General features: G+C 48.7%; 5 protein-coding genes across 7 annotated transcripts; 2 read left to right on the top strand and 3 right to left on the bottom strand.

The window, feature by feature from the left end:
* The first annotated feature begins 141 nt into the window (after positions 1-141).
* Positions 142-3,104, top strand: LOC100832814 (mitochondrial phosphate carrier protein 1, mitochondrial). Its single transcript, XM_003578562.4, has 6 exons — positions 142-504; positions 1,002-1,351; positions 1,471-1,514; positions 2,089-2,303; positions 2,396-2,520; positions 2,688-3,104. Exons 1-6 carry the CDS (start codon positions 316-318, stop codon positions 2,734-2,736), a joined length of 972 nt encoding a protein of 323 aa, XP_003578610.1. The 5' UTR covers positions 142-315; the 3' UTR covers positions 2,737-3,104.
* LOC100830146 (protein PLASTID MOVEMENT IMPAIRED 1) lies at positions 1,966-6,496 on the bottom strand. Of its 2 annotated transcripts, none has more exons than XM_010240179.3 (2): positions 3,499-6,496; positions 1,966-2,270 (listed from the first exon to the last, which is right to left on the bottom strand). In XM_010240179.3, the coding sequence occupies exon 1, from the start codon at positions 6,154-6,156 to the stop codon at positions 3,508-3,510; it is 2,649 nt and encodes an 882-aa protein (XP_010238481.1). In that variant the 5' UTR covers positions 6,157-6,496; the 3' UTR covers positions 1,966-2,270; positions 3,499-3,507. The 2 variants fall into 2 exon arrangements, with proteins under 2 accessions (XP_010238481.1, XP_003576813.1); XM_003576765.4 differs by lacking the exon at positions 1,966-2,270 and adding an exon at positions 3,230-3,401 and having other exon boundaries at positions 3,499-6,495.
* A 415-nt stretch (positions 6,497-6,911) lies between these two features.
* LOC100832502 lies at positions 6,912-8,790 on the bottom strand. The gene is made up of 3 exons (XM_003578561.3): positions 8,564-8,790; positions 7,442-7,549; positions 6,912-7,351 (listed from the first exon to the last, which is right to left on the bottom strand). The coding sequence occupies exons 1-3, from the start codon at positions 8,765-8,767 to the stop codon at positions 7,130-7,132; spliced, it is 534 nt and encodes a 177-aa protein (XP_003578609.1). The 5' UTR covers positions 8,768-8,790; the 3' UTR covers positions 6,912-7,129.
* A 7,287-nt stretch (positions 8,791-16,077) lies between these two features.
* On the top strand, positions 16,078-17,569 carry LOC100829839. The gene has a single exon (XM_003576764.4). The coding sequence runs from the start codon at positions 16,308-16,310 to the stop codon at positions 17,124-17,126; it is 819 nt and encodes a 272-aa protein (XP_003576812.1). The 5' UTR covers positions 16,078-16,307; the 3' UTR covers positions 17,127-17,569.
* Positions 17,570-18,731: 1,162 nt separating this feature from the next.
* On the bottom strand, positions 18,732-22,678 carry LOC100832195 (nicotinate-nucleotide pyrophosphorylase [carboxylating], chloroplastic). 2 transcript variants are annotated; one of them, XM_003578560.4, is made up of 10 exons: positions 22,314-22,678; positions 21,261-21,394; positions 21,087-21,150; positions 20,899-20,981; positions 20,720-20,803; positions 20,470-20,622; positions 20,064-20,240; positions 19,650-19,717; positions 19,396-19,500; positions 18,732-19,324 (listed from the first exon to the last, which is right to left on the bottom strand). In XM_003578560.4, exons 1-9 carry the CDS (start codon positions 22,561-22,563, stop codon positions 19,404-19,406), a joined length of 1,110 nt encoding a protein of 369 aa, XP_003578608.1. In that variant the 5' UTR covers positions 22,564-22,678; the 3' UTR covers positions 18,732-19,324; positions 19,396-19,403. The 2 variants fall into 2 exon arrangements, with proteins under 2 accessions (XP_003578608.1, XP_010238478.1); XM_010240176.3 differs by having other exon boundaries at positions 18,732-19,318; positions 22,314-22,677.
* Between the last annotated feature and the right edge of the window lie 2,449 nt (positions 22,679-25,127).

Genomic DNA, 25,127 nt, shown 5'->3' with positions numbered 1-25,127 from the left:
ACTGTAGCCCATCATGCAGCCCACGGAAACTTCCTCAGCGGTGTCCCCTTATCGCCTTCGCTGACACGTGGGCCACCCTGCTAGGGTTTAAGGTCCTCGTCTTGCCAAGTCAGCCACTCCACAAAGTCACACGGCGAAAGGAAGCACGGCCCGCGGCCTGACCACGTGGCCCGCTTCCGGTCCAGTCTCCAAGGAAACCGGAACCCCAACGCCAACCTGCGCCGGGAAGGAGAATCCCATTCCCTGCTTTGCCTCTTCTTCCCCACCCGCGCGCCCCGTCCGATTCGTCTCGTCTCTCGCAAAGCCGCCGCAAAAATGGGGTCGCGCGGAGGCGGCGGAACGTCGGGGGCGGAGGCGCCGAGGCGGAGCGGGCGAGGTGGCGCCGGAGGGATGCGGCTGTTCTCGCCGGAGTACTACGCGCTGTGCGCCGGCGGCGGGATGCTGGCGGCCGGCACCACCCACCTCGCCATCACCCCGCTCGACGTCCTCAAGGTCAACATGCAGGTACATATACACGCGCGACCGCCTGGTGAGATTGCTCGTAACCTCGCGGGGGAATGCTGGTACTGATTTGGTAACTTGGATTCTAGCTGGCGAGAGATGGAAATGAAGTGATGCTCGCTCGAATTAATTACTGTATAGTTGATGTTGTGCTTGCCTGGGAAACTTGGGATTTTGCCTGTGGGAATGATCTGTGTGACCTTCAGAGTAACAGGCTATATAGGTCACATAAACTTGGGAACTTTTGAGTCCCTAGCTGAAATTGTTCCTGTAGTGATGTATTGCCTGTAGTACCGAGTGCTCGATAATGATAGAACAGAACAAATAGAAACAGAAGGATCATGTTGGGACTGGACATCAACAAATGTACTTTAGCTAGAATTGAAGAAATGGCCCTTGACTCTGCCACTTTCACGCCTGAACATATCATCACAAATTCAGAAATAATCATACTAGTGTCTTCAGTTTTATAATGTCAGTCCTTCATCTTTTTTGGTCAGGTGAATCCCATGAAGTATAACACTATATTTTCGGGACTTAGTGTTCTTGTAAAAGAAGAGGGTGTTTCATCACTTTGGAGAGGATGGGGAGGAAAACTTTTCGGCTATGGTGCTCAGGGTGGCTGCAAATTTGGCCTCTATGAGTACTTTAAGAAGCAGTATTCTGATGTGCTAGTGGACAGCAATAGGAGCACAATTTTCTTTCTTAGCAGTGCCTCTGCGCAGATCATAGCTGATGTTGCCCTCTGCCCTTTTGAATCCGTGAAAGTCCGTGTGCAGACACAACCCATGTTTGCAAAAGGTTTGGTTGATGGCTTTCCAAGGGTGTATGCCGCTGAAGGCTTGTCTGGGTAAGCTTTCTTCATATTCTTAGGTTCATTAGATGCACTATTTATATGCTTTGGCAGATGACACATATTCTTCCTGAGTTTCAAACCTCTAAGGAAAGTATAATTCTTGTTTATTGCAGATTTTATAGAGGACTTTTACCCCTTTGGGGACGGAATCTTCCATGTAATAATTCTGTTTCACATATTATCTCTTTGCAAAATCGGACCAGATTAATTAAAGTAATTTATGAGATAGTGATATGAATGTAATATTACTTTTGGTCTTTTGCACATAGAAGATAGACCTGGTTGTATATAGGCATGTTCTTTAAAAATGGTTTCAACTATGGATTATAAGAATGAGGTGAATCTCGCTTGCTTTCCCTGTGAATTAAAAGGCACTTGCTGCTTGAACAAAAAAAAAGGGACTCCAGGAATTAAGTTTGAGAGGCAAGTACATGCTGCACATTTATACCTGTATCATCGACCATTTGTCTTGTGGGGATCATGTTTTGTACTCGGTGAACTAGGAACTCTTAAAGTAGCACCCACAGCACCACAGGCAGTTTTTGCTTCCAATATATGGAAAGTTCTCTTTATGCTATATTTGAACCCTTTTCCCACATTAACCAGTGTATTTAATGCATCTTTTAGTTTCAAAATGTAAGATCTTGCCTATCCCAACTTGCTTGGGACAAAAGGCTTGGTTGTTGTTACATGTCCAGGTGTATCTTATCCCTCACTTTCTCTTCATACAGTTTCTATGCTAATGTTCTCAACGTTTGAGCATACTGTGGGTTTCCTATATCAAAAAGTCATTCAAAAGAAGAAAGAGGATTGTTCGACAGCACAGCAGCTTGGTGCTACTTGTTTGGCTGGATATATCTCTGGCGCTGTTGGTACCGTCGTTTCAAATCCTGCTGATAACATCGTCTCCTCTCTGTACAACAAAAAGGCTAAAAATATTATACATGTAATGATATGACTACTTTCCAGCCTACAAATTCGTTAATTTCAAGTCTCAACATCCCATTGATCTAATGATCACATGTCATCCCCTTTCAGGCTGTTAAAAGCATTGGACTTCGTGGTTTGTTCACAAGAAGCCTACCCATTCGGATCACCCTTGTAGGTCCTGTCGTAACCATGCAATGGTTTTTCTATGATAGTATCAAGATATTGACTGGATTGTAAGTATGCAGCTTAATGACTCAAAAATTTCCTGGTCTATTTGTTCAATTAGGATGGTTTACAATTGTTGTTGATAGCCCTTATCTACGCACTGGTTTCCAGTTGTGATTTCCGGATAGATTTCTTGTGGATAGTATTGTGATGACTGTCGATATGTTTATTTCAGGCCTCCCAGTGGAGGGCTTCCTCGTGAACTTGAAGAAGCTAACACATAAATCACCGTTTCTACAAAAGTTTATAGATGCAGTTTTGGTTATCACACTGAGAAGTACAGTTCTGACTAATTATGGGAAGAGTGAGATGTACTTTTGGGGAACAACTAACTGAACCATATAAATCACTCACGAGATTTCGGCAATTGCTTATGTAGGATTTATATGTTTTAGACGCATCTTAAACAACCATAAACTTCAGCACACCTTAGGTACATGTGTTGTAGCTTGGTGGTGTGTCCAGGATGCTCTGTAGTAGCTCTCTTGAAGATTGGTGTGAGGAAAATGTATTCGTCTCATGTATACACATGTTCGTCCATTGTAAATAATCTTGTCAAGGATGAATACTCGAATCCTAAATTTCTGTGTGATGTTGCTGTTCTTTTTCTTATATAATGAAATGATCGGATCCTCTTACAATTAGCCATCTACAGTGCCTTTCAAACTCTTTGAACTCACCACTGCAAGAACACTCCCATTGGCCATTTCCTTCATCTAGTACATAAACACTTGCAATATTTTTGTTCACAGAAATACTTACAGTATTCTCAACGGACAAAATGGAACAAAATGTAGAGGAGAACATGTATTCGGTGCCTTGACAATTCTATTTTTCCTACTGCCTCCGTCGAGACAGAGAGAAGGAATCCTGCACTGTAATTCGATTCCTGCACTGTGATTTGTTAATACTCGCAACTGTGACAGTATTACAAATCACAGTGCAGGTATCAAACAAATAATTCGAGACAGAGCAGAGAAGCTCACCGGCAGCTACTACTTGGCCGGGATCTTCACGTCCGGGTTGCGCATCGGCTTGAGCCACATGTCGGCGACCACCCTCGACGACATGCTCCACAGCACGTCGTGCGCGGCCTTCGCCGCCGTCGACCGCACCTTCTTGCCGGCCTTGCCGAGCCCATAGGCAACGAGCCAGTGCGTGGCCGTGAGCCGCTGCCGCTCGCCATCCCACACATTACGCCGGTCTGCCGACTTCAGCCGCAGTCCCCCGACGTGCACGTTCGACACCTTGAACCTCGGCTCGTCGTCGTCATCCGCGCCGGCGCCGGCACGCCCGGCCTGGATGACCACGACGGACGGCGCGCCGACCGCCTCGTACCGGCGCAAGGGGTCCCTCAGCTGCGCCACCACCAGCATGGTCACGGCATCCGCGCCGGCGCACGCGGTCGCCCATTCCTCCGGCGGCACGGCGGTGTCCAGCGGGTGCCGGCCGGCGACGTCGTCGCCAGGGGACACCTCGAAGGGGGCCTGCTCGTCGGCCATGCCGGCCTGCACCTTGAGAGCCTCGATCGCCATGGCCTCGATCTTCTGCAGCGAGAAGGCCAGGATCTCGTCCACAGCCATCGGCGCCTCCCTGGCGTTCCAGATGCCCGTGGCGATCCGCTCCCTCCGCCCCTCGCTCATGGCCGACGACATCGTCCGGAGCAGCGACACGGACTGCGCGGCGCTGGAGCTCGCGCTCGCCGTCGCGCCGTGCTCCTTGTTGCTCCGCGCGCTGATGATCGCCGACGCCATGCCCTCGAAGGCGATCTGCTCCGCTGTCTTGCCGATCACCACCTCGTCTGCCGCGGCGGCGGCGGTTAGCGCGCCAAGCTTCGCGCACAGGGCGTCCATCCCCCCGGCGCACAGCCGCTGGAACACCTCGGCGCCGCCGCCGGGGAGCTTCTGGCCAGGGCGGAGGATGAAGGGCATGGACAGCAGCATGGCGAGCTTGGGGAGCTCCTTCCTCGCCACCGGGATGTCGAAAGGGTTCGTCGCCGCCAGGTAGCCGCCGTCCCGCGTCTGCACGACGGGGCCGAGCCCCTTGCCCAGGTCGGAGACGTAGCAGGACTCTTCAGCAGCGGCGCCCGGCTTTGCGCCGGACTTGAGCGACGACACCTGAGGAGCGGCCGATGACGACTTGGCCGCCTTGTCGTCCCCTCCTTGCTCCAGCAGCTGTAGAAACTCTCTGGTGACCTCCTCCTCGTCCGCGTCCAGCCCAGCCGCCGCCTCGTCCTCCTCTGCCTTGTCGGCCTCCTCCGGCACGTCGTCGCCGAGCATCATCGACTCGAGCGCCTTGATCTGGTTGGTGATCGCCTCCAGCTCGTTGATGCGCCACATGCTCGCGCTGTCGTGCACGACTTCCTTGACCACCTCGTCGCCGGCCGCCGGTGGATTACTCTCACCCTCCTCCGCCGCCGCTTCCTTGGCTTCTTCCTTGCCGCCGGCTTCTTCTTTGGCTTCGGCCTTCTCTTCTTCCCCTTCTATGCCCTTGTCCACGACGTCGAACTCTGGGAACTCCGAGTCATCAGCTTTCTCCTCCGGCTCCGGCTCTCGCTGCGGCTCCTTCTTGGCAATGACATCGGGCACGATTGGACTGGAATCATCGAGCTTGAAGTCATCCATGCCCCTCAAGTCCGGGGACTGCGAGCTCCCCTTCGCCGGCGTCAGCGACGTCTCCGACCGCGTCACCTTGGGGCTCGTGATGCTGAACGAATTCTTGCTCTGCTTCCGCGCAAACAACGACGACGACGACGAGCCGGTCTTGGTATCCGCAGGCTGGCTGTACAGCCCGACGCCGCCGTCCTCCATGACCTGGAACGCGAGCTTGACGACGAGCTCCCCGCCCTTGGCCTTGCCGGCGAGCGGGAACGCCATGTCCCACTGCCGGATGCGCTCCCCTTGCTGGCTCTTCTCCGTGGACTCCTTCACGAGGAGGCTCAGGTCCACGGCGCTCCGGCCGAGGTCGAGCTCGGGCGCGTCGACGGCGACCACGGAGAGGAGGAACGGCCGGGGCTCGAACCTCGCAGCCGCCGCCTTCGGTTTCGGCTTGCCCGAGCCGGCGCTGCTGCAGTAGACGTGGCAGCGGAGGAAGAGCGTCTCCTCGAAGTCGGCGGCGCCCTGGTGCACGCGGGACGGCATGGTCTGCACGGCGCCGTCGCGGGACTCCTTCTTGCGCACGGCCACGGCGAGGCGGAGCCCGTCCATGGACGACGGGAGGCCCTGCGCCGCCGCCACCTCCACGGAGAAGAGGATGCTGAGGCGGGTCATGCCGATGTGCGACAGCGCGCGCATCGGCTTCCAGCCCCATATCCCCTTCTTCTTGTTGCTCTCGCCTCCAATGGCGCCCGGGGGCCCCACCGCGGCGAAGCTCTGGCTCTTGGACGGCGCGGCACGCAGGTCGTCGCCGTCGTCGTCGTCGTCCTCGTCTTTCTTGCTGAGCTTGCTCCGAGACCGGAATGGCGAAGTCATGGACAGGCGGCGGGAGCGCGGGCGCGGCGCCTCGGGCTGGATAGCATCGTCCGCGGCGCCTCGGGGGAGGGCGAGCGAGGCGTGGCGGCGGTTGCCGTGCGCCTGGTACATGGTGTGGCTGAGCGCGTCGAGCTCCTGGAGGATCTGCTCGCCGGACTTGCCGTCGTTCGCCATCGTCGGTCGACCTCGATCGATCACCTCGCCGGGCGCCGGCAGCTAGTTGGCTAGCTCAGCTCGTGGAGAGGACAAGCCGTGGCCGTGGCGAATTGAGGAGAACACGCAGGGTAGTGTAGTTCGAGAGACAGGATAGGAGGAGACAGTGAAGTGTGTGGCGGGAGGGCGCCGCCATGGCAGGGCTGGCGAGTGGCGACAGCTTTGGAGGGATTCGGAGGCTGAAGCGGGTGGCGGAGGAGAGGAGACGACCAGCTTGAGCTCGTGATCGTTGGCTAGCTTGGCGCCAAGCCAACGGATTACTAGATGGATAGCACGGATTTTAGAGGATAATGCTCTCAACCTCATTCTGGATAATGCTCTCGGGCCTTTTCTGGATAATAATGCCCTCAAGCTTATTACCGTGAAATCATATACGGAAACAACTGTTCTTGAGCAACCACTTGGCAAACCTGGCAAGCTATTAAATAAAAATAAAAAGCACTGTTCTTGAGCACACTTCTTGTACCGAATGAATCGCTCGCCATAGGCAGTTCCAGATAATTAAAAATGTGGTGTGCTGCAAGCCTGCAACTGTGCCTAACCTGGAGTATTGGTGATCATGTATCAACCAGCAGCATCGTCTATGGTTAACCTCCATATGCTTTGCAACCTCTACGCATCCCAAGAATAAACATGAACAAAAGTTGTAGTGCAGGTGCAGCTTCCGAACTGAAGGGAGGAAAATAACTAGAGTAAGCTAAGGGTGATTCTGGAAGTCTAACACAATGTTTGACAGGATTTTATCATCTCGAACGTCTCACTGATTAGTACATGAACAACATGTGTGTTTATTTTCTGATTTGCCCAAAGATAACTTAAATACATAGCAGCAATGGAGATACCCGTGCAAAGGAACATGTATTAGAAGACTGATACAAAGAAGTATACAACTGTTCAGACCAAGCTACAAAGTATTAGAGATCTCAAAGTATTATTAGTTGGATTTCTCTTGCTCATCCTGGCCGCCACTTTCGCTGCTTGTTCCCGCAAAGCCTCGCCTTTCATCGGCAGATGCAGTGATGACAGGCATCCAGATATCAGCGGTGCTGCTCAGGAGTGATTTCACCTCTGGATCAGATGTCATTGCAGAAGATATCATCTTGTCAACATTCTCGAGCCTAGCCGACAGTCTGTCCAACTCTGCAGCTATCTCTAACTGAAGAGAGAGTTGGGCGAAAGCCAATGAGACAATAAAGCATAGATTCATAGAAATGGGGACAATTAGATATGAGAATTGCACTTATACCTCATCAAGTTGCTTAGGTGCCTGCTCCGGAACCTTAGTGACTTCTAGGCCTAGTGCTTCAATCTTGGCTCTCAATTCTACCTCTTCCTGATTGCTCATTGACTCCACCTACATTTTATTGGAACAAAAATAGATTACCTCATAGTTTATCACAATCCCAACACTGGAAGGCAAATAATGTACTGGTGCACAAACATAGAAAAATAGGAGGGAGAATAGTCAGAAGTAAGAAATATCCTCAAGAAACTGAGGTATAAGACTAAGCTAACAGTATTCGTGTGATAGAGGGTCCACGTTGCCAGAGATCATATCAATGAACTGATATACAAATTACAAGTTATTGAATGTAAATAGTAACAAAGCAATACATGTATGCCAATTTACTAGGGACAGAGCAGTAGATGGATGGGAGTACCAAGGTAAAACTCACTCGGTCACACCAAATCATCATTGTACTGTTTTGTACAGAAGGTACACAAAACTTGCCTTGTTTTATCTGGTCTCTGATGAAACCAAGAGAGACAGCAAAGGAAGATTCTGATGGTTCCTATTCTGTCTTGCTAATTGCTACATAATGTTACAAAATGTGTTTATGCTGGTGAAAAACGCTCCACCCGACCAACACAATTGCCGATCACTTGACGAAAATCCGGCTTGCCCTCAACAGTAAACCGATAAATGGCGTGAAACCGTGCTCATTCAAGTATCCAACTGTGCCTCAAAAAACCTACCGAGGCAACAAAATTGCACGACACCAGCAAGGAAAACAGCTTCGGCAACTACCAGAGGCAGGGCCACGCTCACTTTCTGAACAATTGACCCATGCTACCTGCTACCTCGCTAAGGTGCTGAAGCAATGCACTTGCAGAGGCATCGATGAGGTCTCCTATCCTGTCTCTCCCCACAGCCACGACTAGCTTGAATTTACCTACCGAGAGCACATCAACGCCCGAGGGACCGGACCTAACTGTATCAGCCAAAAAAAATGGATGCGCGCCTCCGATCCAGTCACAGGAAACGAGAATCTTCTAACGAATCGCGCTCTGGATCGAGTAAACTGGAAGACCCCCAATCGGCGGGGGGGGAATCGGCAGAGATCGGGACGGCGGGAGGAGAACGTACCTCTTGCAGAAGGTCGGAAAGGAGCTGGAACAGCTGCGCGTCCGGCCTCGCCTCCCCCGCCATCGGAACCTCGCTCGTAAGGAAGCCGCGATCGATTTCCTCGACGGGATTCGCTTCTCCCGTCGCCCCCCGCACCCCGACTACGTGAGGCGTGGAGCGAACTAGAAGGAGAGGCGCACTTCGCCGCGCCGTTGACAGTTCCATGTAAATGAGGTTGTATTTCTTTCCGATGTTTTGCTTGGTGTTGTCAGACCGCGGTCATTCCGTGATGGCATGCAACTCCGTAACATGTAACTTCCTATTAAATGTATCTAAATATTTTATAAACATAGTTACGTTTATATTTGGATCAATTTGAATCACTTTATATGGAACGGAGAACTTAATATGGGACGGAAAGAGTACATACCCATCCTATTAAAATGTAGGTGATAAATATAAGAGCACATCATGGCACGACCGAAAGCATTTTGTGTGCCTTCATATTTTAGCAATTACACTTTGTATTACGAACACAGTAGAAACATGTTTTTAAGCATCATATGTATAGCTTGACAAATATACATAATGAAATCCAGCTTCTATAGAGTTCTCAGCTCTTGCACCTAAAAAAGATATCACCCTATAGAAGTCTAAAATAAAATCAACTTAAGACATAAAGAAGCTTTAATTACACTTGCAGCTGTAGTATGCTTCTGTGATGAATCATGCTCCTTCTCAAGGGGCTTGAGGCCCTTTATGACTAACAAAGGATCAAGGTATTCACCAGAGTAAATTCTTTTGAATGTCCACACAATATGCAACTTTCAAATGATTGTAGAGATGAAATGAGCATTTCTATTGGAAAATAGACTACACCGTGAAGATTTTCTTTCGCATTGCCATGTCATAGCTTTCCCTGACAAGAAATCCGAGAATAGCATGGAAGATGAGTTACATGTGAACTAACTCATGGATGGAGATCTTACATTGAATTATGGCCACAAAATTGGCAAGCACCAACAATGCCTTACCTAAGAACGAGCTATTAGCCATTCTAAGAGGCAGAACTGTTTTAGAACGCCAACCTTGTGAATTGCCCTTTTTTATAATATTCCATCTGACAATGTTTGATCCCAGCTGCATCACGTACTGAAGGCTTCTCATTGAATGGGATAGAACTAAGATTTCAGTTTGCATAGAATGGAGTTGGATATGTACAACCGTCATATAAATTTGAAAATACATTAAACACCATATTAGTTATTACAAATGCTATACCTGTAGCAGTTCTCGTCCCGATCAAATATTATCCTGCATTTTGCATGATGGTTTGCACATCAGCGAGATCAACATTTACCAACTTGGGAACCTGCAAAAAAGAACTGAACTTCTGTAAAATATCTCTCTCTTACTGTTCAAGTTTATTCTTCTTCCTTTCGTGATAGAAGGGTTGTATTCATAACACCACTTTTGTCATGGCATCTTTAATTAGATACCATCAGAAAACATTTTGTGTTTGAGATTTTTTTTTCTTTTCTTCTATTTGCATGAGAACCCAACAAGTTATGGCATGGATTGGACTATTCCTTATTAAAAAGTGGTCATCTGCATGTATCCTAAATTCCTAATTAAAATAACCAAAATAACAATATCCTAGAGCAGATCCCAATCCTATGCAGAAGCACATACGCATTAGCTAAACAAATGTCTCAGGTGCAAGGACAATGTACCTTGCAGCAACACCGATCAATGTAACTTTGCATCTAGCCATGTGCTAAACATGATCCTGAAATTGCAAATATATTAACACGTGTGGATATAACTATGGACAAAGTGGCTAGCCGATTAAATCCCAAGAAATTGAGATTGGTTAAAATGAATGCACAAAATGCTAGGTGGGTTATACATAGTATAACAGCTCCATGACATAAAGTGCAACATCTTGAACCTTGCTCTACCCATAAATTTAAAACAGAAACTACACTGCAGTTTGCAGTGAACAGGTAGGGAAGAAACTGGGTTTTAATCACATTTCCCAGTCTAGAATCGAGTAATCTGCAACCGAAAAATATGTATGCTAGCCCATTCCGGTTAACTTTATGTAGCTTGTGCTCGTTATATTATGCAATGAAGAAAATTATTAGAACGTGTTGTTACTCCAATATGCTACCATATATGCATATGATAAAATGCATGACTAAAAATATTTCGTTGGACTAAAATGCACATACACGATGTTTTCCGACGATTGATGACCGAGCAAAAGGGAACAAACCAACCAATGAACTCGCTTCAATGCATACTAAACAACCATATCTCTAAACTTTAAGAAAATATATTAACACTCATAATTACCTTTTTCTATCCAAGTACTTGTCCACATAATTTTTTAGAAGTTCAAAGCAGTATTTTATACAATACAACATTATGTCATATATCTTTTGTGATAAGTTAGAAACCACAACACATAATGTCCACATCTGTCATCCAGGAGATTAGTTTAGACGGCTATCAGTTTTCAGTACTGATTTACAACTGAATGTAAAAGAGTGCACCAGGTTCTTGCATACACCAATGAAGAACCTCTCTATGACTCTATCCATAGAAATAAAAACTGAAATCCTTGTGGTTTTGTATTAACAGAAGTGCTCAAGAGCTTTGCATCAAAAGGAGTACAACACCATTCTACAAAAGAGAGTACATTAACAAAGAAATTTCACAGGCATCATCAGTCAAAGATAAATGGAAAACCAATTCAAGATTTTCTATTTTCTTAGCTACACATCTGATGAAATAAAGCTCGACATTAAGTATGCTATGTCGAGTCCTTTATCAGCATACTAATGAGAACATTCTGAAGATGGGAAATTCACTTCAGACAACAGTGTCTTACTCTTCTCAGCCCAGATACCTATGCCAAATGATAATTTAACTGACCTCTCCTTAGTTTGGCAAACTCCAGGACAATCAGCACTGCCTTGAATTCTTGAATTCATCAGAGCAAAAGTAATTTACCACACAAAAAGATTAACTGAAATACCTGCACTATGGACTTTGTGTGGGCATGCACCTCGATCATTTCACACTCGCAGATGAACTTGAACGCCACACGAATCAACCATCTGGTTTAGCCCTACAAAACTATTTTTTAAAATTTAGATGCAACAATATTCACCACAGTATTAACCATTTGGTGCAGCCCTCCAAATCCAAAAGATCAACGCCTCGCATAGGACAGAGCCGCACAATGGCGCTCGAAGAAGCGACTGAATCCATGACCACTGAGGTGCGTCCAAAGAACAGCAAGCATTAATGTAGCGGGAGAATAAACGGTGCCCAACATAGCACACCAGAACGACAGCCCCCACCAAGACGATTTGAATCAGATCAATTAGATCAGAGGCACGCATGCCAAACTCCATCCAGAAGAAAAGACAGAAAAGAGCCCCATGGAGGGGGCAATCAGGGATCCGGCAAACTCCGGCCGGTCCGGAAGCACGGCGAGCGTCAAGCCAGGCCACCGCCCCAATGAAAGAGCACATGATGCAAATCAAAACACACACCGCGAGGAGAAAAGCGTAAATAACCTGCAACACGCACCATCAAATCGGGGGAGAAGACCAGCGAGGGCAGCTGTGCACACGAAGGACGGCCAGAACAGGGGCAGCAGCCGCCGGGGCAGTGAGGAACCGGAAGACGCCGCCGCCTACCGAAAGAAAGGACGGAAGAAAGAAAACGCAGGAAGAAAGAGTAGGTGGAAGAAAACCCAGGAAGCCCACACTGCCACACGTAGTCCTCGAACCGCCGCGTTCGTGAGGACACGGCGACACGTACCCAAGACTTATCGTCATTACGATAGACAAACTGACAGACCGACCCACCCTACACGGAAAATCCTGCACGGAAAGCTACAGGGCGCTGAGAGCGCGAGGATTCTGCCCGGGCATAGAGATCGTAGGGACAGCGATGTTCTGTGCCGTGCGGCGGTTGAGTTGGGTTGCGGGTTTTTTGTGTGGATTCTGACCCGGGCTTCGTAGAGCAGAGGCCACACAGGACTCCTGGGCCAGGAGGCTGTCTAGCCCAGCTTTACTTCCTGGGCCTTTAATTAGTCGTGGACTTGGCTTCAGACAGGTCGAACGGGCTCCTGTCTCCTGGGCCGCGCAAGCCGGGAGCCCGACTGACGGCTGGGTCCGTCGTTTCGCGAGACACGACACCAGACGGGGGAAACAGGCTGCAGACGCGTGGAAGCTGCTGGTGTTGCCTTCTGTGATGTGTGCTGGAGCAGGCTGCTACGACGCTACGACGCAGGAGCGGCCCTCGAGTGGGATTCTTTTTCTTATTTTCTTGTAGTCACCGGCGAGGCGGCGAACGGGATCAATGATCAATCGTGTTCTTGCTGGAGTTTCCTTCAATTCTCTTCTTCCTCGTCAAAGTCCTAAAAATCCAGGTCTTAGGCAGCTCACGCGTTCTAAACAGAGACAACCTCTGTTGTCACGCTCCGTACCTTTGTTTACTGGAAGTGATTATTCTTAACCCTAACGTTGTAAATGAAACGTTGTAAGTAAAGTTTGAGTTTTCCGGAAAAAAGAGAGAGTAATGTTTGAGTTAGATTTGATCTCCTATGTTTTAAAAATCCGGATCATAATTATATAAGGATCCCAATTAGTTTTCTTTTTATAAACTGCTCCAAAAACACATATTTGTAAATTACTGGCAGAGTGTCCGTGCGTTGCTACGGAATAATTTTTCTAGTGCGGGAGATCCGTTTCGTGTAGGGACTGAGGAGGACTAGAGCTTGCACTCGTGTCGTGCGGGAGATCGAGAGGAGGGGGCTTGCGCTGAGGATGGACGAAGACGGACGGCTTCAGGACCTGGGTATTAGGTGGCATATTGGACGTAATTTCGGTGACGTGACGTACCGCGACGCCCGTACCATCACCACCAACTCTAATTTAATATATTGGTATAGATTTTTACTTTTCAATTGGTTCAGTTCAGCACACCGTTCTGGCGTTCTTCCTCCCGTATTCTCCCTGTTACCCAATTTCCCCATACATACATGTGACTTACCTGAAACTCCATGACTCCCGCTAGCCGCTGGTTCCTCCTCCTCCAGTGGACTCCACTGCCGCCACCTCCTTTCCCGCAGACCCGCCGCCGCCTCCTGCTGTGGCCCACGGCGCCGCCGCCTCCTGCAGTGGTCGCTGCCGCAGACTGCTGCTCTTTCCATGGACGCCGTCGTCACCGCTGACTCTTCTTCTAGTAACGTTTGGTTTTGAGACGCATTGGTATTTTTTGACAGGCTAGCTAGCAACAGCCCGCTCGTCGTGCTCGGGACGCGAGACTGGAGGAGGCGGACTGGTGCGTAACGGAAGGGGCACCGGAAGGAGGGCCGCAGGAGGGGGCGCCGCCGCAGTGGGAAGGGGTGGGATGGGGATGCCCCGATGTAGAGAAGTCACCGGCGCTGTGCCGCGGGGACCGGGAAGCTCGCCCGCGCCGTTGCGTGGGGAGGGATCGATAGGGATGTTGCGTTGCAGGAAACTGAGGAAAGTCGCCGGCGTTGTGCCGCGGGGAGTTTGTTCGCGCCGCCGCGTGGGGAGGGATGGACATGTCGCGTTGCAGGGAGCCGGGGACGTCGTCGGCGCGGTGCCACGGGAAGCTCGTCAGAGCGACTGGGAGAGACGCTGCCGTGGGGGTGCCGCGGACGGCTCGGATGCGGGAGGCCTTCTTTTTGCAGGGATTGACAACAGCTGAGCGAAACGTTTTTTTTCTCGTGCAGGAGTGACATATCTCTCTTAATTTTGATGAAAAGACCTACCGCGACGTCCGTACCATTACCACAAACTCCAATTTAATATATTGATATAGATTAGCTTATCAAAAAAAGTCGAGGCAATCGACAAGCAGTAAACTTAACTTCACCTTGGAAAATATTTTGATTCACATAGTCCTGAGGGTCTCTTCCTAAATAACCAAGCACAAGGTTCCCTTCACAAAAAAAGTTACCTATGAGAAACACATCTCGAGCGCACGCCTCTATCCACCGGCTAACCGGAAAATTAGAGTTTTGGATGCTGTAATAGCCAACGAATGTTGAGTCATGGCCAATTTTGACAAGATTTCTTATGCTCATTGCCCATGTGGCGCAAATAGTGTGGCACCTGATTAGCTTGATACAAAACCAGGCACTAAATGAGACGATGACTCTGCAGAGTTTCTAGTATAACGGTACATGTAATGGTGAACGATGTTGCCGTTATCTAATAAAGTTGTTCGAGCTTAAGAGTAACTTGAATACTCCCATCACACACTAATTATCGCATTCGGTGGATGTTTAATAAGATTCACATATTTAATTTCTCATGTCTTTGTTATTCTAGTCCGCTATTAAGGAACAACTAACTCATTTGTATGGGGTGTATGGTAGCGTCCACATCATCGTCATAGTCACAATTTATTTTACCCCTTACCTAAATTAGCACATACAAACAATGTAGATGTTTTTCTCTTGCAAAAATAAATAAGAGGTGTGTTCATCGCTCACAACTTCCCGTGTGCCAACATGTCTATGTCTTTTAATGATCTAACGGTTTATCGAACCTTCTCTTTCTCAACGCTATCGACCATCTTTGTGGAAGGATGGAACTTAAGGCTCGATGGAGTGCAAAGAGGAATCATCCAATGTCTTTTGTGGCTTTTAAATCTTCCTTCCGCCTCATGTGTTCTAGAAGTATGTTGTGAGTTCCATAACACATCCAAGCTACACCAATGCTTGTGGTTCAACTCTCGCGACATACTAACGTGTACTCAACTCTTATGACGTGGGGTGTCGTCAATGCACTGTTGACCATGACGGGTTGCAGATTTACATAACTTGACTTACATGTGTATACATGGTTAACATTTAGCGCATCATACCATAGCCAGCCGGTTGTCATGTAGTGCATTTACTATAAAAGACTATTTATTTTATGGACCTTCCGACTAGACATATTATTTACTATATGTATGATTTTACAGTTGGACTGTGTTATTATACGTCGGCATAAAATGAAAACCGTAAAAAAACATTGTTGCATTTATACGTCTTTTCTACTCACACCTCCCCATAAATACTCCGTCACTTATTTTAGAACGGAGCGAGTATTAAACAACTAACCAGCTGACAACTTCCAACAAGTTTCAAGTATCATCATTCGAAGAATTGACGAACCTAGACTCACAAATATACACAATGGACAACCCGAAGGACAAATGCATAAACTCAACTTGAAGTAAATAAACTGCACACATCTTGCGGTTTCCTTTGAAGTGCCCACATAGAGGTGGACCCAACCAAAGCCCAAACCGGAGGCGTCTCGCGGTGGCACAACCCGTGCTGTCCGCCCGAGACACGCAACCGCACGCACGCCAGCACCCCCCCTTCCCGTGCGATCTCGACCGTCGCTGCCCCGGATCCACGGATCCAGCCGTCCATCCCTTACCCACCTCCCCATAAATACTCTCGTACCCCTGCCCACCCTGGCTACGCCGTCTCATTCTCCCCCAACCTCTTTCCTTCACTTTCTCCCCCCAAATTTGGATCGAACGAATTCGTTAAATATAATCTCTTAAAACACGCGGCGAACGGGATCGGCGAGGGAGATTGAAACGAAACGTTTGGATCCCACTTCTCGGGGGATAATCGTGTTTTTTTTTGGCACTGATTTGGTTTGGGGTTAGGGTTTCGGATCTGGTCCGTTTCGCCCCAAATCCGTCGTCCATGAACGACCAGACGATGATGATGCGGCCTCTGATGCCGGCGCCGCCGCTGCCGTATCAGGTGTGGGCGGCGGCGCTGGCGCAGCAGCAGCAGCCGCCGGTGGGGTTCGCCGCCGGCGGGAAGCCGGCGAGGCCGGCGAGGAAGCGGCAGCACCAGGGGTGGAAGCGCAAGGCGGCGCCGGCGGGAGCTGCGAGGTGGGGCGGGTCGGCGGCGCCGCGCAACACGACGTCGTACCTGATCAGGGCGAAGCGGGCGGGCGGCGTGGCCTCGCTGGTGTCGCCGTGCCCCGTGACGCCGGCGGTGCTTCCGACGCCGCGGCTGTCGCCGGCGAGGGAGGTGCTGGTGGAGATGGCCAAGGAGGCGTGGGGCGTCGACGGGTACGGGTCCATGAAGGGCCTCATCCGCCTCCGCTCCCAGGCCGCGGCCGACGCCGGCGCCGAGGGCGAGGGCGTGGACTCCGGCTCCGGCGAGAGCGACGTGGAGGAGCACGTCGAGGTGGAGCGCCGCCTCGACCACGACCTCAGCCGCTTCGAGATGGTGCAGCTCCCGGCCGCGGCCACCTCCGACGACGAAGACGACGAGGACGCTGACGAGGAGGCCCGCGCGGCGAGGCTGGAGGAGGAGAACCTGACCCTGCGCGCGCGGCTCTTCCTGATGGAGCGCGACATGGCCGACATCCGCCGCCGGCTCCTCGCCGTCGAGGCGCTCTGCCGCGACCGCCACCGCGACGGCTGCGTCGTGGACGCCGCCGTGCCCTCCGAGAGCCCGGCCGCCGTGAGCGGCGACGAGGCCGGCGCGGTGGACGCCATGATACTGTGAAGATGGAGGAGGCATCGCCGCCCATGGCGCGCCGGCCGAACTGTACATAGGTTACCGTTTCTTCTTCCCTGTGCAGGTGTCGATGTGAAGAGTAGGACGGGCGAGGCAGGAGGACAGTTTTAGCCTAGAATTACTCTTCGTTGATTTCCCCTCAAATCTCCCAGTAGTTTGATCTCTCTTCTAGCGCCTAGTCAGATTTCCGTTTCGTGTTCATGTAGCAGTAGAAATCAAATCAACAAACCAATGTGATGGCACACGAAGAACACACGACGACGTGGGCGTTCCCCGCAATGCCCCCTGTAGATCTCTATCAACTAGTCTTCTCTCTATAGTAGCGTTTACCAGACTTCAGCACTGCTAATCTGATAATCAATCTCCAGCCATATTACTGTATATTTGTTACTCTTTTGCGACTTCAGAATGCTACTCCCATTTCGTCATTATACATATTTGCAAACTTGTTCAGTGTCATGCTCACGAAATGTTTGGTGACTGGTAGGACGAGACGGTGGTGGCCGCGCCGATGAATCCAATCTGGTTTAAATATTATATTTTATTAGTATTGTTGTTGGGGTGTTCTCCCGTGCGTGCGTTGGGTAGCAGCATGCCGCTTGGCGAGAAGTTGAGACTCGCTCACTCCTGTAGAATGTGGGCGGTGACGGCGTCTTCAATGCACTGGTGTTGAATTACAGAGCCTTGAAGCAGGGCCCTGGTGGGTCAGGTCCGGGCTATACAGAATTACAGAACCTTGAAGCAGGGCCCTGGTGGGTGGTGATGCACTGGTGTTGTGTGCGGCTATACGAGGAGAAACGAGAGCCGTTTTTTTCTTCTGGGAAAAGCGTTGGTTCCTGTTTGCCGGTTTGGCCGTGGCAAAGCGTGGAGACGACAGAATATTGCAAAGCATCTGGATAGCGTGGTGTTCGGGAAGATGCCGGGGCTCTGGGCGATCCAGGAGCCTTCCCCTGCAGGAATTTCCATTGGCAGAGAAAGAAAACACTGGAATATTCTTCTTCTCTTCTTTTATTTTGGTTGCCGAAACAAAATGCTCCTCTCTTTTTACAGCTCTACGCCGTCGGACCTGTCTTTTAAAACTGGCTCGAAAAGTTGAAAAGCATTGTAGACTGTAGTACCATCTTAACCGGGCGTGATGAAAGCCTCAAAAATATAGCGCAGGCTTAAACACCCGTCTTATGCATGACACGTCATGTGCAAATACATTCCACGAGAGAACCGTGGGTGAGACCGCGGGTTTCGCCCCCAAAAAATGGGTTGACCAAGCACAAGTACGCAACCCAAAGAAAGCGGTAGAGTGGCACACGAAGCGTGCCCGAATGGCTTGTAGTCCAGAACTGAAAGCCTGACCTAACGACTGAAGATTTCGTGCGATCGTAACGACCGAGCCAACGCAGCCAGCGACCGACGCCGCGGCACGAAACGCCAACGCGGTAGGGAAGAATCCCGGTGTTGATTTGATTAGTTGGTGACGTGGCAAACTTACAAAACGGTGGGCTGCACTGCGCCAACCCAGCCCTTTTCGGATAAAAATACGTTCCTTTTCCTCTTTGCGAATGCTAATAACAACCAGTACAATGGCATAATGCAACATAAAAGAGAACAAACTTTGTAATGTTGTAGGTTTACGCAACACAATCTCGTCTTACACAGCCAATTTAGAAAAACTTCAGGACTGTGGAATCAAAGTAGGCATCGATACAAAGAATCAGCACAAATTGTAGAACCGGAACTACTAAAAAGATCATGAACACCACTTTTTTTTTTTGCGAGTGACCACCACACCACAATAGGTGAGAAAGTACAAAGTTGACCCTCATTTTATTGCTGCTATATTTTTGTCAGAGGGTGTTAATAAGGGGAACCATTTACAGTTTCCACCAGACTCCGTTAAAAAAAAGGTTTCCACCTGCCAAGGCTGGCTGTCAGTCCTTTTCATGATTCTTAACTTTTGTAAGCTACAGCTTTGCTTCCTTGGATCATCCAGCTTTCATGTCCACTAAGATGGCGCAAGCTGCTCGTCCAGGCTATTATTGTTCCCTTGTATATTGTATTATTGTGGAGTTGGTCCAAAATGGATAAATGCGATGTATCCTTCGGTACAGCAGTTAGAACACACATAACCACCAGCATATGTTTCTCAGGTTGATAAATCGGTGAGCCATGCCAGAAAAAACATCCTGGTGCTAAATAGAGTTATTACCTCTCCGTAAGTAGGAAAATAAAGGTCAAGTTACACAAGGGAAATAGAACTTACTTGTAAAGTCAGGCACGATTTGTGCGCCTTCCTACCTGAAGAGCGAGTTCAGTATCTATCTTAAGAGATATGTCAAGTGCCTTCACAGAATGTGTTAAAGCTCCACTAAAACAAATCAAGAAGTAGTTGAAATGGTTAGACAAACGATTCTGATTGAAAATCAACGTCTAATCATATGAATGTTCATCTATAAATTAGTTACCAAAACGGAAAATTACAGGAGCTGTCCATTAAAAAGGAAACTGTATTGATACCTTGAAATATAAGTAACTCCCGTTTCTCCAATTTTCTTCACCGTGTCAATGGTCACATTTCCAGATGCCTATAGTTGAAAAGGAAAAAAAAATAACATAAGGAATATTCACATTTAGCAAAACTCACAGAGAAACCAGTTTTTTTTCCCGGACGCACAGAGAAACTAGTTACCCTCAACAAAAAAAGCAATACAACAAGCAGGCATCATTAGACACCCTATAAGGAGCTCATCTGCTATCCTAGGAAGTTAAACACGAAATGAGCAGTGTTACTCACTTCTACTATTCTGCATCACCATTTTATCCAAATTTAGGAAATGAGAGTATACTAGGCAAGAATAGATTGTCACAACAAAAAGAAAGAGGGAGGGGGGACTAATGAAAATGTAAGATTTAGAAAGCTGAACTTCATACCTCGGTCTCAAATCTACCGTTTATCAACTGAACTGCATCTTTCAGCATTGATACATCTATATCCCCATTAGGAAGAGGGACAACCATATTATCCAACATTATACGAGTTAATGAAGTCTTGTTCTCATCGGTGTACTTCAATAAATCTTTAACCTCCTCAAGTGTCCTTGTCTCAACCTGATTCGTAAAATATATAAATGTCAAGATATGCCTGTTAATTTGTCTGTATTTTTGTTTTTTTAGCATATGATTATTGCCAGATAACAGCAATTTCTACAGATAAATAGGTACAGCAAACAAATCGCACTGAAAAAAAGAAGTGAACAGCTGGAATATGAGTATATACATGCAAAGTCACATGGAAAATTCGTATTAGATGGTATAGGGGCAACCCAGTGAATAGTACCTCAACAGGAACTGCAAGCTTTTCGCTCTCCAAGAACTGATCAACAGACACCATTGCATTCGTAATGCCCCCAGCAACAGAAATATGATTATCCTTTATCATAACCATATCAAATAAACCAAGCCTGTGATTCTTCCCGCCACCAATTAGTACCTGCATGTATATCAAGAATGAGAAAATTTGCAATAGAAGGAAGGATAAATAAGCCAAGAGTGGTGAAATGGAGGGAAAAAAAAACAAGTATGCTCACTGCCCACTTGTCAACCAGACGTAAACCTGGAGCAGTTTTCCTTGTTTCCAATATACATGCTGGACGAGCAGCATCAGCCATGGCCTGAAAGGAATTAAGTATATATAAGCCCATAGAAGAAAATTATGAGATCATCTGGGAGGAGGAACACCGTAAGCTACAAATATGGACACTTTCACCTTCGTCATTGTAGCGATTCCACTCATCCTTTGCATGAAATTAAGCACAACCCTCTCAGCAACAATAATACTCCTAGCACACCCTTAATACAAAGAATGAAAATGGCGGGAAAGAATATTTAGACTTAAAACAGTTAACACAGCTTTAAAATGTTAACTACTGTCAAATATGGCATTTGGCATTTTACCATATACTTTGCCAAACTGCAATCCTTTACAAACATAATTTCCATCACCTTCAAGCCATTCAACCTAGAAAATTGGCCAAGAAGGAACATCAGTTACAGTCAACATCACGTATGATACCTATAGAATCATATCCTGTGAAAACATCAAATGAGCAACTTATGCATTGGAAGTACCTTCAGTAATGGATCAACTTGGTTAAATATCATCTCAGCCAGGTTTATGCCTGCGATGACACCATCCTCCTTCGCAATAAAGGTGGCCTCAGCTTTCACATCAGTTGGTATGGTGGCCAAACATGACACATCCCCTGGAAGTGTTGACAGCCAATTAGAACATTCACATAGCAACAGACGGTGTATGTACAAGCATTCAAAACTGGAAAGAAGTTAATGATCAAAATAAAATAGAGCCCAAATTGCATAGCAACTTGGAGAAGAGATAAAACTGGAGATTATCTTCACTGGATGGACCCAAGTGGTAGTACTTAACTTCTTTAGCTAATATGGAGATAATGTTAGATGTGAATGCTCACGAGTTGGTTACAGGGAAGAAGCACCTGACAGGCTGACACTACTAGTCTACTAGATGAGAACAAAGAAGAAAATAAATGGAGTTTTTGGTGCTCTTCCAGAGTGCAGATCGTATATAGGTGGATATAAATCGATCCTATCCATTCCATTTCTCCATTTTTCCATCATAATTTGCTTTCTCCGTGGAAGACAATAATAGCAACTCTGGCAGGACACTTGACCTCTGAATCCTGGTTGCATGAATTTGGATTAAAAAAAGTGGCCAGCCAGCCAAGCTTAAGGTGAGAGTTGCCTAAAAAAATACAGCCTCGACAAAAATGTGGTCAAGCTTGAGCTAAGTAAGTGGAGCACACAAAAATTAAACTCAATCCAGGCAGGGTCTTTGGGAGAGAGATAGTAAATGATTGTTTCAGACGAGCGTTAAAAGGGCAAGGACCGATCCTAGGCTCCTAGCACTGTCACCGCACTATTTCAACAGCGAGTCAATAAAGAGTCAAGCGCTTGTAACTACAGGGCGATCTCTGGAGTCTCCGGGCTGATGTCCGCGAGTCCAACTGTGATCACGGTATACCGAGGAACGCTTTGGAACAGCAGTCTGCAATCAAAGCTTTTCGCTCCGCGCCACGGGATATAGAAGCACCAGCACGCAATCGGAGCTTACATCGGACGAACATCAGCGAGTAGCATGGAACGTACCTCGGTCGCCGGCGTCCTCGGAGAGGGCGAGGGCGATGACGGCGCTGAGGTCGTATGTGGGGTGCGCCGGCGGCGCCACGGCGGACGGGGCAGGCCGCGCCTCAGCAGACATGGAGGGAGCGGCGCGGGGTCGAGCGGGCAGGCGTAGGCGGGTGCTGCTGGAGAAAGAGATGGGGGCGGGGTGGAGAAGGTGGTGGCGGGCGACCACGGCGTCGGGGCTGGGGGCAGCGGCGGCGGGAATCGCGGGCATCGGTTCGCAGCGCTGCAGGCGGCGGCTGGGTTTGGGTTCGGAGAGTTGGGATGCGTGCCACTGCCACGAGAAGCCGGCTTCTGTCCCCGCGCGCGCGCGTGTGTGTGGGACGGGTGCGGTGCCTTTCTCCGTGTGTGCCGGCGCGGTGATTTCCCCGTGCACTCGGCACTGGTCGAAGTCGAACCAATGCCTGAATTCCACCCACCGGGAGGGGATTTGCTTCGGCCTGATTCCTGCTGCACAAATAATTGAGTCGTGTGATTTGTTTCGGCCTGATCCTATTCTGAATTTCGACAAAATTGACCCAAAACACAAAAAAAATTGAAATATGAACTCCTGACGAAACTATTTCACAATTCTGATCCTTCCGTGTAGCGCCCGCATACTGGGCGTTAGCCCTACGCTATAACGCCTTGTGTCCGGGCGTTAAACCGGTGCCAGCGTGGCGATGCCGGGAACCCACGGCAAGCCATTATAGCACCTCGTCCACGGGCGCTATACGAGTAGTTTAGCACCTCCTCACCCGGCGTTATATCCCCGTACCCTAAAGCGGCCGAACCGTTCGGGCCAGAAGCTCACGCACACAAGGGTTCGGCCCTTTTCCTCTCCCGTAAGAACGCAGCGGCGGCGGCGGTTCCTCCCCTCCAAATCTCTCCCCCGATTCGTCGATTTCTCCGTGGATTCCGGTCGCATTTGCTCCCCCCAGGTATTCTCCTCTGACCCCCTCAGTTTGGTCCGCATTTTGCCCGAGAAATTTCTGTACATTTAGGGTTCGAGGTGGATTTGGGGCAAACCCTAGTTTTTGTACTTGTCCAAGAATGTTTGGTCCGAATTATGGAATGGTATTTAGGGTGTCTAGTATTTAGATATGTAGCACTTTTCTTGTTGGATATTAGTTATCTCAGGGACGTTGATGGATTTTTTCCATTCTAAGTATATTCTAGATGGCAAGAATTGTTCATGTTCATCACGTGGACAAAGAGGCATTTTTGGGAGGCAACGTAAAGGCGGACACGGAGGAGCGAGACTTGGTGTTCGATTTTAGTCCAACCTATGCCGAGCTATTGGAGGAAGTGAGGCTTGAGTTGAAATGGATGGAGCCAAGCGACGTGGTAGAGTTGGAGGGAAGACACAATGTTGGGTATGGAGTGCACCTCCGTTGGAAGACAATGCGCATATCTTCCGAGCAACGTTGGGAGGCATACAAAGAGACGGTGGGCTAATCACAAGACAAAGCTTTAGAGATATTTGCTACAAGAAAGGCTGTTTCAGATTTTCACATTGATCTGAACCGTAGTGCGGCTTCCTCTTCTTGCGCAAGAAGTCCTGTCCGAACTGAGCCAAATGTTGAGGCCGATGTTGGCAAGACTACAATGAGTCAGCCTGAACCTGAAGAGACCCAACATGAAGAGGCGCAACCATCGAGCTCGATGACAGACGAACAACCTGAACCGTGGCTAGAGGAGAACGATGATATGCATGACAATAATGTAGGTGATTTGGAGGCATATTGTGAGCAAGAGGACATGGATCTTGAAATCCCATTTAACCGAGTATTTGCATCGGATTCGGATGAAGATGGTCCGGAGGAAGAAGTTGATGAGGATGGGTTGACAGCCAAAGAAGCTAACGCTTTCAAGGTTGTAACTGGCCGGGATCCAAGTATACATTGTTCCGTGATGTTAGCCTGGCGGATCAGGCCGTGGTTGACGGTGGCGAAGGGTTCGTGCTTGGACCTAGGCCAAGTTCCCATCGAGATGTGACACAATACCGGTATGGCATTAAGGCTGGTTTGAGGTTCCGAACATTGCTGGAATTTAAGATGTGGATAAAGGAGTTCTCGGTCAAGCACCATCGACCGTACAAGGTTGTCCACTCTAACAACAAGATTCGATACACGGTTAAGTGTGCCGAAGATCGTTGTCCATGGATTGTCCGTGCAAGGCCACGTAAACTAGGGTCCGAATGGTACATCATGGGTTGTTGTGCAACTCACTTGTGCGATGGCAAGAACATAGATGACCCTACGATCAAGAACGATCAAGAACGATCATAGACAGCTGACCTCATAATTCATCGCTCATAGGCTTTCTAATTCCATCAAGTCACTTCCAATAATGCCCATTAAGTCGGTCATGGAGCTTGTCTATACTCTGTTCCATTACCGGGTGAAGTATGGGAATGCATGGAAGGCGAAGCAAGCCGCATTCAAGATGTTGTATGGTGACTGGGAGGAAGCCTACAACCGTCTCCCAAGGTTGTTGGGTGCTACGGCGCATACAAACCCGGGCATGGTTCATGTGGTCGAGCCTTTTGGCCAACGAACAAGGACTTACAAAGGTGCAACCTTGCGGTTTTTTGCCGTGCTTTCTGGGCTTTTGAACAATGCATACATGCTTTCCAGCACTGCAGGCCGGTGATATCCGTCGATGGCACCTTCTTGACCGGCCAATTCAAGGGCACAATGTTGGTCGCAATAAGTTGTGATGCGAACAGCCAATTGTTGCCTTTGGCTTTCGCATTGGTTTCAGTAGAGAACAACGATAATTGGGCATGGTTCATGG

The sequence above is a fragment of the Brachypodium distachyon genome, chromosome 4, assembly GCF_000005505.3.
Source record: "Brachypodium distachyon strain Bd21 chromosome 4, Brachypodium_distachyon_v3.0, whole genome shotgun sequence".
NCBI lineage: Eukaryota > Viridiplantae > Streptophyta > Magnoliopsida > Poales > Poaceae > Brachypodium > Brachypodium distachyon.
This window is presented reverse-complemented; position numbering and strand designations above follow the sequence as displayed.

Coding starts and splice junctions, on each gene's coding strand:
- LOC100832502 (XM_003578561.3), bottom strand. CDS start 8,767: ATGGAACTGTCAACGGCGCGGCGAAGTGCGCCTCTCCTTCTAGTTCGC. Junction 7,550..8,563: donor TTTCCGACCTTCTGCAAGAG/GTACGTTCTCCT, acceptor AATAAAATGTAG/GTGGAGTCAATGAGCAATCA. Junction 7,352..7,441: donor CACCTAAGCAACTTGATGAG/GTATAAGTGCAA, acceptor CTCTCTCTTCAG/TTAGAGATAGCTGCAGAGTT.
- LOC100832195 (XM_003578560.4), bottom strand. CDS start 22,563: ATGCCCGCGATTCCCGCCGCCGCTGCCCCCAGCCCCGACGCCGTGGTC. Junction 20,982..21,086: donor GCAGTTTGGCAAAGTATATG/GTAAAATGCCAA, acceptor CTTTGTATTAAG/GGTGTGCTAGGAGTATTATT. Junction 19,718..20,063: donor ACGGTAGATTTGAGACCGAG/GTATGAAGTTCA, acceptor TTTCAACTATAG/GCATCTGGAAATGTGACCAT.
- LOC100832814 (XM_003578562.4), top strand. CDS start 316: ATGGGGTCGCGCGGAGGCGGCGGAACGTCGGGGGCGGAGGCGCCGAGG. Junction 505..1,001: donor TCCTCAAGGTCAACATGCAG/GTACATATACAC, acceptor TTTTTTGGTCAG/GTGAATCCCATGAAGTATAA. Junction 2,521..2,687: donor ATCAAGATATTGACTGGATT/GTAAGTATGCAG, acceptor TGTTTATTTCAG/GCCTCCCAGTGGAGGGCTTC.
- LOC100829839 (XM_003576764.4), top strand. CDS start 16,308: ATGAACGACCAGACGATGATGATGCGGCCTCTGATGCCGGCGCCGCCG.
- LOC100830146 (XM_010240179.3), bottom strand. CDS start 6,156: ATGGCGAACGACGGCAAGTCCGGCGAGCAGATCCTCCAGGAGCTCGAC.